We start from the raw sequence: 12308 nt of genomic DNA on the forward strand, positions 1-12308 counted from the left end.
TTGACACCGCCCAGCACAGAACAATACATTTAATCAACAGCCCAGCTTCAAGATTCAATATCCGTTCCACCCCACCACCAACACACGGTGGCTAAAGCAAGCGCAGTCCATCCTGTACAATCTCACTAAACTTACTTCAGCAACATCTCCCAGCCCCTTGACCTCTACCACCAACAAGGACAAGAGCTGCGATATCAAGGGAACACATCACCTCCAATTTCGCCTCCAAGTCACACACCCCACGCCATCCTGATTTGCACATGTATTGCCATTCTTTCATCATCGCTAGTTCAAAATCCTGTACTTTCCTAACTAACATTATGGAGAGCAACATCACCACAAAAACTGCAGCGGTGCAAGGCAGCCCACCATCACCTTCTGAGGGCAACAGGGGATGGACAATAAATACAACCTTACTAGCGACACCCATGTCTAAGACTGCAACACACTCAATGTAGTGATGAACCAACCTTTTCAGTGAACACTGAATAAGGCAACTGCATTATTTTTTTCTGCACACAATGGATTTCTTTCACATTATTCTACATTAATTTTATTCTTTTATACAAAGTTAATCATATTATAAAGAGAAAAATAAATCTCTCCATTATTTCTGCTTTAATGTTTTTGTCTCTTCTCCTGTCCTAGAAACATTGGCCATGCTGACACCCAGTTCCAGAAAGCCCTTTGGTACCAATAATTAGCCTAGACTGTTAATGCTAGTTGGCTATTCAACAATGGAAGAGCGAGTAGCCAAGCCTAATCCTGTCTTCATAATCATTACACATATAAGCTTTCCATTAGGGTCCATGGATAATGATCAGGAGTGGGACACCTAAATCATTGTTGGGCAGGGGGGGTGGGGGTGGCAACTGTGACACCTCAACTGAGCATTGACTGGGGATTAATGTCATACCACTTATTGGGTTGACCCATTAGGTCATAGGGGAAACTCCACTGTGCAGTTGAATCTCTTCAGTCTGAATGATACCAGTACTCCTCAGTCAACCTGGTAAATAGCACTTTACATCTCGACAGCTTCATCTATGAATCATTTACCGTAATGGATGGCGGAGCAAGAACTAAATTTAATCGCATCGAGAAAGCTAGAAATTTGGCTCTTTTTACTCAGTTCATGCAAATATTGATAAGAATGTGGGTCAAGGTTGGCAAAATAATTTAAAAGAGATTCATGCAATGTTATAATTTCAAAAGCAAATTTAAAATAGTCATAGTTGAAGGAGTGGGAATTTATGTTTGACAAATAGTAAAAGCTAGAGATTAGAAAGGGATTTTGCATGGCTCTCTGTGGAATGAATTGACTTTCAGCAGTTTGATGGGAGGGGTAATATATACTTGAAAAGAAACAGTCTTACCCTTCAAGGTATGTCCTGAGACTAAAAACTAAAGGTTTTGGGTAAGAAATCCACATCCATCCTCAACGATTTGGTTTCAACCTCCCCAGTGTCATGCTCGGAAGGAGCCGTGATGAAATAAACAATGAACTGGAGAAATTATGAAATTAAAATGTCAACTGTTGAACTGAACCACACGAAATGGGCACATTTGTACCACAGACATAAAGGAGTAGAGGTCAGGTGACCCCTCCTGTACTGGCAATAAACAAGCCCTGTCTGCAAAGACAAAACCCATTAACTGCATCTGAATTAGCTCTGGGGAAAACCCATTGAAATTGAAAAGGAGCCCATTACAATTTGATGACTCCTATCTACATGAATGAACTGACAAAGGTTTTGTAAACAGACTGACTCCACAGCCCAAACCAAGCTGAAAAGGTATGAAGTAGCACCATTGTAACAGTATGGTCCCAATCCAGAGGCCAACAAATAGCAATGATTTCCATATCTTGGACCATTGTGTGGTCACACTAGGGGAGGGGGCCCTGTGTCATCTGACAGAGACTCAAATGTGATAGATCTTTTTTTTAACCTTAAAAGGTAGCCCTCTTGAGAGAGAGGGGAGATAAAGCAAAGACCACAGCAAGCCAGTTCCAGTCAAAGGTGGTGAGATCAATCCAGCTAAGGAAGAAGCCTGCCACTGATAATATACTGCATATCCTACACTTGCTGCAGGAGAGAACTTAAAAAGGTAACCTCCAGCTCCAACTGAAGTTTTAAGCACGAAAATCTACAACACCTCAGCAGGTTCACAACTGCAAACATCCAGACCTGCGCCTTGGAAAAGACTTTCCTCCTGAGAAGATTTAACATGTTTCTGTGAACCATAAACTCTTACATCGCTTGGGACTTTAATAGCACCCTACCCTCTTTCTCTTTATCTATCTTTATGTGTGCATGTGTGTGTGAATGCGTGTGTGAGTGAAGGTTGCAAACAATTTAGGTTTTGCTGTTTAAATAAAAATTTAACCTTCTTTTTAAAAAAAACCCTACGAGAAAACCTGTCGCTTGTCTGTTTATTTGATCCCCAGAAACACTCAGGGACTAACACACCATTTTTAACAAAACACTATCTGTAGTCAGCTGGGAGCCAAAAAGGGAAAGCCACCCACACCACTTACCACCTGTAGTAATACCAGCTTCTAACCAAGTGGATTAGTTTCATATTAATTAGTTACTATTTTTAAAATATGTCTTATTGTTCTATAGTAATTCTCCTGTGTTTCATTAACAAAATTCAATTTAGTTTGAGTTGGAATTTTTAAAGCATGAGGTACAGTAGTTTTTTTTTAATTCTTTCATGGGATGTGAGCATCGCTGGCAAGGCAGCATTTATTGCCCATCGCTTATTGACCTTGAGAAGGTGGTGGCAAGCCGCCTTCTTGAACCGCTGCAGTCCATCTGATGTAGGTACACCAACAGTGCTGTGAGGAAGCGAGTTCCAGGTTTTTGACCCAGCGACAATGATGGAATGGCAATATAGGTCCCAAGTCAGGATAATGTGCGACTAGTAGGGGAACTTTCAGGTGGTGATGGTGTTCCCTATGTGCTGTCAAAGGAGGCTTGGCGAGTTGCTGCAGTGCATCCTGTATAAGGTACACAATGCTGCCGCTGTGCATCAGTGGTGGAGGGAGTGAATGTTTAAGGTGGTGAATGGGGTACGAATAAAGTAGCCTGCTTTGTCCTGGATGGTGTCAAGCTTCTTGAGTGTTGTTGGAGCTGCACTCATCCACGCAAGTGAAGAGTATTCCATCACACTTATGACTTATGCCCTGTAGATGGTAGACAGGCTTTTGGGAGTCCAGAGGTGAGTTACTCACTGCAGAATTCACAGTCTCTAACCAGCTCTCGTAGTCACAGTATTTCTAAGTTTGGCCCAGTTAATTTTCTGGTCAATGGTAACCCCCACCCCCCCACTCCCAGGATGTTGTTGGTGCAATGTAGTATGATGTTAGTGCCTGAGTCAACATGATTTATGAAAGGGAAATTGTGTTTGACCAATTAGAGTTTATCGAGCATGTAACTAGTAGGGTAGATAAAAGGGAACCTGTGGATGTAGTATACTTGAATTTCCAAAAGGCATTTGATATGGTGCCACATAAAAGGTTAATACACAAGATAAGGGCTTATGGGATTGCTGACAATATATTAGCGTAGAGGGAGGATCGGTTAATGGACAGAAAGCAGAGATAGGGATAAACGGTGTATTTTCCATTGGCAGGTCGTAACTAGTGGGATGCCATAAGGATCAGTACTGGGGACTCAACTTTCTACAATCTATATTAATGGCTTAGATGAAGGGACCGAGAGTAAGGTATCCAAGTTTGCTGGTGATACAAGGCTAGGTGGGACAGTAAGCTCTGACAAAGAGGCTGCAAAGGGATATAGGCAGATAAAGTGAGTGGGCAATAATGTGACAGATGGAGTATAATGTGGAGAAACGAGAGGTTATTCACTTTGGTAGGAAGAATAGAAAATAATATTTTTTTTAAATGAAGAGAAAATTTTAAATCTTGATGTTTGAAGTGATTTGGGTGCCCTCATACAAGAAACACAAAGGTAGCATTCAAGTATAGCAAGCAATTAGGAAGGCAAATGGCACGTTTGCTTTTATTGCAAAGGGTTCATAGTACAAGAATAAGGAAGTCTTTCTACAATTGTATGGAGCTTTGGTGAGACCACACAAAGAGCATGTGCACAGTTTCGGTCTTCGTAACTAAGGAAGGATATACTTGCCTTGGAAGCTGTGCAGCAAAGGGTTACTAGATTAATTACTGGGATGAGGGTTGTCCTATGATGAGAGGCTTAGTAGAATGGGCCTATACTCTTAGAAGAATGAGAGATGATATCACTGAAACATATAAGATTCTGAGGGGGTTTGACAGGGTAGATGTTGAGAGATTGTTTCCCCTAGCTGGAGAATCTAGAACTTGGGGTCTTAGTCTCGGGATAAGGGATTGATCATTTAAAACTGAGATTAGGAGGAATTTCTTCAGAGGGTTGTGAATCTTCAGAATTCTTTACACCAGAGGGCTGTGGACACTCACTCATTCAAGACTGGGATAGATAGATTTTTGGACTCTAGGGGAATCAAGGGACATGGGGATTGTGTGGGATAGCGAAGTTGAGGTCAAAGATCATCCACGATCTTGTTGAATTGCAGAGCAGGCTCAAGGAGCCATATGGCTTACTCCTGCTTCTATTTCTTAAATTCTTGTGTAGTCATTATGCTACTGGACTAGTAATCCAGAAGTCTGGACCAGTAATTCAGAGAATGAGAGGTCAAATCGTACAATAGCAGCTTGAGAATTTGTATTCAGTTTGAAAACATCTGGAAATAAAAAGCCGTATCAGTAAAGCATCCAGGCAGTTTTGGGATTGTTGTAAAAACTGGTTCACTGAGCAAACCTTCCGCCCTGAACCAGGTCTGGCCGATATATGTTCAGTTTGCCTACCCACTGGTTTTTTTTTCATGTGAACTGGCTGTTCAGTTTTCAGTCCATTAACACCCTATCTGTACTAATGCTTTGTCTTTCAACACACCATTAACATATTGTTTGCCTTTGCTCAATGACCTTCTAGTCGGTTATTCTCTGTAACCTTGTCCTATCTACACCTTCTCCTTTGTTATTTCTTGCCCCACCCCCACTTTACATGCTTAAAACCTTTCATATTTCTAATATCTGCCAGTTCTGATGAAGAGTCACTGACCTGAAACGTTAACTCTGCTTCTCTCTCCACAGATGCTGCCAGACCTGCAGAGTATTTCCAGCATTTCTTGTTTTTTATTTCTGGCCTATATATGACTTCAGTACCATGCCAATGTGATTGACTCTTAAATACCCTCTTTAAGTGGTCCAGCAAGGAACTCGGGTTGTCTCAAACTGCTACAAAGAACTGACTAGTGATTTCCAGAAAACATATGACAAGGTTATTGCACAAAGTAGGAGCTCATGGTGTAGGGGGTAACATGGATAGAAGATTGGCTTGCTGGCAGAAAATAAAGAGTATGCATAAATTTCTGATTGGCAAAATGTGACAAGTGGAGTCCCACTTTTTACAAATTTATATCAATGACTTAGATGAAGGGAGCAATGGCATGGTAGCTAAATTTGCAGATGACATAAAGATAGGTAGGAAAGTATGTTGTGAAGAGGACATAAGGAGGTTGCAGACCAATATAGATAGGTTGAGTGAGTGGGCAAAAATCCGGCAGATGGAGTATAATGTGGGAAAATGTGAAGTTGTTCACTTTGGCAGGAAGAATAAAAAAGCAGAGTATTACATAAACGACGAACAACTGCAAAATTCCAAGTGCAGAGGGATCTAGGTTTCTAGTGCATGAGTCACAAAAGGTTAGTATGCAGATACAGCAAGTAATAAAAAGGCTAATGGAAAGCTATCCTTTATTATGAGAGGAACTGAAAATAAAAGTGAGGATATTATGCTTCAGTTATGCAGGGCATTGGTGAGAGCACGTCTAGAATACTGTGTGCAGTTTTGTTCTCCGTATTTAAGGAAGGATGTAAATGCGTTGGAGGCGGTTTAGAGGAGGTTTACCAGATTGATACCTGGAATGAGCAGGTTGTCTTATGAAGAAAGGTTCGACAGACTGGACTTGTTTTCACTGGAGTTTAGAGGAGTGAGGGAAGACTTGATTGAAGTATATAAGATCCTGAACGGTCTTGACAAGGTGGATGGGGAAAGGATGTTTCCTCTTGTGGGTGAGTCCAGAACTAGGGAGCACTGTTTTAAAATGAGGGGTCGCCCCTTTAGAACAGAGATGAGAATTTTTTTCTCTCAGAGAGTTGTGCGACTTTGGAACTCTCTGCCTCAGAAGGTGGTGGAGGCAGGGTCATTAAATATTCTTAAGGCAGAGGTAGATAGATTCTTGTTAGACAAGGGAATCAAAAGGTTATTGGGGGTAGATGGAAGTGTGGAATTCAAAACACAAACAGATTAGCTATGAACTTTTTGAATGGCGGAGTAGGCTCGAGGGGCAGAATGGCCCACTTCTGCGCCTAATTCGTATGTATGACTGCAGTAGTTCAAGAAGGCCAAACAAGATGGAAAATGTGCTTCTTTTTATTTCACTCACCAACTGTGATACTGATCACAGCAAAGTCTCCCTCCAATCATGCTTAGGGTTCTGACCTCTGAGCAGTCAGCAGTCCTTCCTAAAATCCACAAACAGGACTGTCCTGGCAGACCCATCATTTCAGCCTGTTCCTGCCCCACTGAACTTATTTCTTCCTATCTTGACTCTATCTTTTCTCCCCTGATCCAGTCTCTTCCCTCCTACATCCATAACTCTTCTGACACCCCACGTCATTTTGACAATTTCCAGTTTCCTGGCCCTAACCGCCTCCTCTTCACTATGGACATCCAATCTCTCGACACCTTCATGCCGCACCAGGATGATTTGAAGGCTCTCCGCTTCTTCCAACAAGCCCCATGCACCACCACCACCCTCCTCCGCTTGACTGAACTTGTTCTCACATTGAACAACTTCTCCTTCAACTCCACTCACTTCCTTCAAGTAAAAGGGGTTACTATGGGTAGCCGCATGGGTCCTAGTTATGCCTGTCTTTTTGTGGGATATGTTGAACATTCCTTTTTCCAATCCTACTCAGGCCCTCTCCCCCAACTCCTTTTCCAGTACATTGATGACTGTATCGGTGCCGTTTCCTGCTCCTGCCCCGTACTGAAAAACTTTTATCAACTTTGCTTCCAATTTCCACCCTTCTCTCACCTTTACATGGTCCATCTCCGACACTTCCCTTCCCTTCCTCGACCTCTCTGTCTCCATCTCTGGGGATGGGCTGTCTACTAATATTCATTATAAGCCCACCGACTCCCACAGCTACCTCGACTACACTTCTTCACACCCTGCCTCCTGTAAGGACTTCATTCCATTCTCCCAGTTTCTCTGTCTCTGACGCATCTGCTCTGATGATGCAACCTTCCACAACAGTGCCTCTGATATGTATTCCTTTTTCCTCAAACAAGAATTCCCCCCCACTGTGGTTGACAGGGCCCTCGACTGTGTCCAGCCCATTTCCCGCACCTCTGCTCTCACCTCTTCCCCTCCCTCCCGGAACCGCGACAGGGTTCCCCTTGACCTCACTTTCCACCCCACCAGCCTCCACATCCAAAGGATCATCCTCCGCCATTTCCACCACTTTCAGCGTGATGCCACTACCAAACGCATCTTCCCCTCCCTTCCCGTCAACATTCCGAAGGGATCGTTCCCTCCACGACACCCTCATCCCCTTCCCACGGCACCTTTCCATACAATCACAGGAGGTGTAATATCTGCCCATTTACCTCCTCACTATCCCAGGCCCCAAACAGCCTTTCAGGTGAAGTAGTGATTTACTGATACTACTTTCAATTTAGTATACTGTATTTGTTGCTCACAATGCGGTCTCCTCTACATTGGGGAGACCAAACGCAGATTGGGTAACTGCTTTGCGGAACACCTTTGCTAAGTCCGAAAACATGACCCCGAGCTTCCTGTTGCTTGCCATTTCAACACACACCCCACCCCCCGTGCTCTCATGCCCACATCTCTGTCCTGGGCTTACTGCAGTGTTCCAGTGAACATCAACGCAAGCTCAAGGAACAGCATCTCAATTACAGGTTAGGCACGCTACAGCCTACCGGACTGAACACGGAGTTCAATCATTTCAGAGCATGACTAGCCCCCTTTTTTATTTTTAGCTTTATTTTCTCTTTTATAATTTTATTTCAGTTTGTTTCATCAATCATTTTTTTACCATGTGCCGACCCACTGTTTTATTCATGTTTCTGCTTTTGGCCAGGACTGTTCATTATTCTGTCATTTAACATCCTCTCTGCACTGACGCTTTGTCTTTCACCACACCATTAACACACCCTTTGCTCCATGACCTTCTGGTCAGTTATCCTCTGTGACCCTCTGTCCTAACAAGACCTTCCCTTGTGTTATCTTTTGCCCAACCCCCACTTCATTCGCTTAAAACCTATTACATTTCTAACCTTTGCCAGTTCTGATGAAGAATCACTGTCCTGAAATGTTAACTCTGCTCCTCTCTCCACTAGTGCTGCCAGACCTGCTATTTCCTGCATTTTTTTGTTTTTATTTGAGTCAGAAATTACTTCTTGCTCAGAATAAATATGTGGCAGTGGCTTTAGTATCTAATCATGGAATGCTGCTTTTTAATTTTATTTCCGTTTTCTCCTTAATTTTATTTCCCTCCAACTCCCCTTCATATCAAAACCACGCTATTCCTAAAAACTTGGGTACCCATTCTGAAGACAGCCATTGGTTTATTTATATTTCCATTTACGTGACTCGGCAGCTCACGATGACAAAGCACATTTGACCGGCGCCAATTAAAGGGACACCCAAGTTTTCAATTTGCTGCCAACACTCAGTCAAGGCTCACACGTGAAAACTGGGCACTTGGGGCAGGTACCCCAAAGTGCCAGTGTCAGGAGAGAAGTGAAAGGGGGAAATTGCTGGACAAAACGTTGACAAAAAAAAAAAATGCCATTGCTCCAGATCAAACAACACTTGTATTTTTTGCAAAATACTAAGTTGCGCTGCGGTTGCATATTTTATTAAAAACACTCGCACACGAATCACAGGCATAGCATGTAAACAGATCACAATGAACTTCCTTCCCCTTCCTTATTACTTTGAGTTGACCCCGTTCTCAATGAATGAATTGCACTTTATGGGCGTGGTTTAAAGGTGGGGAGGTGGGTCTAAACTCACATCGTCCATTGGCAATTTGCGGGCACGTGGCAAATCTGCTGTTGAGCAGCGAACCAACAAGTGTATCGCTTAATTTTCAACTGGAAGGACGGAACGTTCCCATTCATTAAGAGAGCAAAGCCCAGACAAAGCTGTCAATTATCTGCAAGAGGAGCCGGCAGTCAGAGGGAAGCGCTGTACCTTCTCCTGATATAAAGAAGGGCCTGATGAAACCCAGCACAAACTGGAACAGTCTACAAAGCGACAAACGCTGCACTTGACAAGTTAATATGTTGCATTTCCTTTGGCATTCACTCATTTATTGCTACTCACGGCAGTTTTCCTCGTCGCTGTTGTCGGTACAATCGTCCTCTCCATCACAGTGCCAGATCAAAGAGACACACCGATCGTTTCTGCATTGAAACTGCCTCACGTCACAGTGTAGCCGAGTACCTTAATGGCAGGGAAAGTCTCATTGGCTTTTTACAAGTCGCACCATTGCAAAGAGAAAAAACAAAAGAAAAATACAACCGCAGTAATGCGGGATACACGGCACATTATCTAACGCTGGAAGTGACCCCGAGACCACACGTTCCCATATTAAAGCCCATATTATTTAAATTTGAAATATTTATGTAACAGGAAATAGGAAGCTCTGGTAAGCAGTTACAATTCAAAAACTGCAACGGATGTTCAGAAAGCATTGTGGTAAAAAGCTTGTGGTATTAAATCAGGCACATTCATTGATAAGCAGGAAACTGATTATTCTGAAAAAAAATCTATAACCTTCCGCCTGCCGTTTCATTTCAGTCCTCCAAACACAAACCCATCAATGAACTGCAATGAAAAAATGGACCAGCGTCGTTATTTACAAAAGAAATATAAAGATTTTTTTAAAATGCAAGTACTGACCTTCAGTAATGTACAAATTCAATAATAATAACGTGAATGAATGAATCCACATTGTTTCTCTCGCTCATTCCCTGATGCTGCCTCCTCTCTTAAATATCACTGTTCTCTGTAGCGGCGAAGCTGGTTTGAATATTTCAAACAGCAGTTACTGACGTAAGTGAATTGGAAGGAGGAACCTGCAGCCGCACAATCACTTTACTCAGTAGCATCATGTTTAGGAAAGAAAAATCTAAATCTGTGCACTAAACACGTATCCTTTAAGACTGAGCGAGGGTATTCACAGCTGACCCCAGGAGTGGCAAAGCTGAATGGCGAGCTCAGGAAAGTCTCTGGTTCAAGCCGTGATCTGACCTCAGTGAGGAAGTGACAGGCGTGTTACAATTGTCCGCAGAATTCTTGGGCCAGAGAGAAGGGAAAATAAGGTAGGGTCCTCACTCCCTGAGCACGCTTGCTGGAAAGTGCTTGTGAAGTTGATGAGTGACCACTGAACCAAGCCCTGATGTGATGCGATGTCTGGCATCCTCCTTAACACGCTTGTCTCTGCTCTCTGCACTTTCTTCAATCTGTTGGACTCACGGTACATCTTTCCTTCTCCCTGAAAATGTGCTCGTGTTCATTTTGTTTCTAAGATGATCCTGCTTACCTTTCTATGTCCTCTATTGCCATTACGTTGGTGTTCTCTAAATTTCTGGATGCTGCTATTAACTGTGTTATGATCCCCATGGAGACCACCAACAAACAAAAAGAATTGAATCCATTGACTGACCCCAATTTGGGAAACCAAGAACCAAATGTACAAGATTTCACTTTTATAAATGTTACTTTAACACTCAAACCAAAACCAACATGAATTAAGCATGAACTAACGGTTCAATCACAGTCGATATATATCTTAATTGTTACACGTTAACTATCAGATGCAACAAGGATAATTCTCACAAGACCTTTGACAATCATTTCAGTGAAATAGTACCAGACAGTCCCAAAGTCCTTCAGGTCTTTGAGCGTTTCAAGTAGATCTCTAGATCCCATCTCCCCAAGGTGCAAATGCCAGCCTCCACTCAAAGGCAGTTTCTCTCCATTCCGAGCCCCATCGATATCGTCTCCACCAAAACTGTGCACGCTCCTGGTGGTTTTGCTCATGCAGTCCTGGTGGTGTAGCTTCGCTGGTCCCACCTTACATGATTCTTTAAAGCATTGGACACAGCGGTAGCAACTTCTTTTATCCAAAGGGTAGCTCCCAGAAAACAGGTTCAGTTCAGCAGCTCTGGGAAACTTTTAAAACAACACCCAGCTTTGCAGCTTTTACAGTCTCTTTTAACAACCACTCTCCCAGCTTTGCAGCTGGCATCTTGTGAAACAGAAACCTCAGCTCCTAATCATATACTTCTGGTAAAAAAAAACTTCTTGTTTGTTCTTGGTACAGGACTGTTTATCTAACATGAGTTTGACTCCCAGAACCTGGAAACCCTGCTCCCAACCTCATATCAGGGACCATCTCAAAAATACAAACACAAGGTGTGCAGAACTCAGTTACACACGAAGACGCCACAACAACAGTCAATTATCCCTTATCTTGAAAGCTCTGGCCTAATCCAGGATTCCAAGAATGGTTTTTGGCATGACCATTCCACTGGTGATAATGTTGCTTTTGTCAGGCACCTCTGGAACCTTGTTCTTGAACATTCTGCTGATTCATCTCCAAAGGCTGTAAAGTGCCTAATGGAAAGATGAGGTGCTGTTCCTTGAGCTTATGTTGAACTTCATTGGAACATTGTAGGAGGCTGAGGACAGAGAGGTCAGAGTGGGAGTGGGGCACTCATGATACTGCCTCCTGTATACTGGGGATACCAAATGCAGATTGGGTGACCGCTTTGCAGAACACCTCTGTTCAGTGTGCAAGCATGACCCTGAGCTTCCAGTCACCTGTCATTTCTGGACTCAACACTGAGTTCAGCAATTTCTGATCATAACCTCTGCCCTTTTTTTTGGACAGTAGCTGTTGGTGATGATTTTACTTTTCCAAATATAACTCCTCTCGACCCATCTTGTGTTTTTTCACTTATCCCATTACCATCTCCTTTTGCCTTGCATCATCATCCCTTTTGTCATTTAGGGCTGAATTTTCCCGGCACACTGGTGACAGGCTGGGAAGCGGGAAGGCTGGAAAATGGCAGGGGAAGGTGTCAGGAGGGCAGACCAGCGTCTTCCCGCCACTATGCCATATTGCCAGCTGT

At 43.1% G+C, this 12308-nt stretch overlaps 1 protein-coding gene across 5 annotated transcripts in view; it reads right to left on the reverse strand.

The window, feature by feature from the left end:
* Positions 1-10502, reverse strand: part of LOC137372947 (low-density lipoprotein receptor-related protein 8-like) — a 123955-nt gene extending 113453 nt beyond the window's left edge. For 2 of the 5 annotated variants that reach the window (XM_068037502.1, XM_068037499.1), the window contains exons 1-2: positions 10072-10501; positions 9493-9612 (exon numbers count right to left, since the gene is read on the reverse strand). In XM_068037502.1, the coding sequence (XP_067893603.1) occupies positions 9493-9612; positions 10072-10123 (172 nt within the window). In that variant the 5' untranslated portion in view covers positions 10124-10501. Of the gene's footprint in view, positions 1-1376; positions 1506-9492; positions 9766-10071 lie in introns of those variants that run through there. The other 3 variants (XM_068037501.1, XM_068037500.1, XM_068037504.1) reach the window with 3 other exon arrangements.
* Between the last annotated feature and the right edge of the window lie 1806 nt (positions 10503-12308).

This window comes from Heterodontus francisci, chromosome 8 (assembly GCF_036365525.1).
Source record: "Heterodontus francisci isolate sHetFra1 chromosome 8, sHetFra1.hap1, whole genome shotgun sequence".
Classification (NCBI taxonomy): Eukaryota; Metazoa; Chordata; class Chondrichthyes; order Heterodontiformes; family Heterodontidae; genus Heterodontus; species Heterodontus francisci.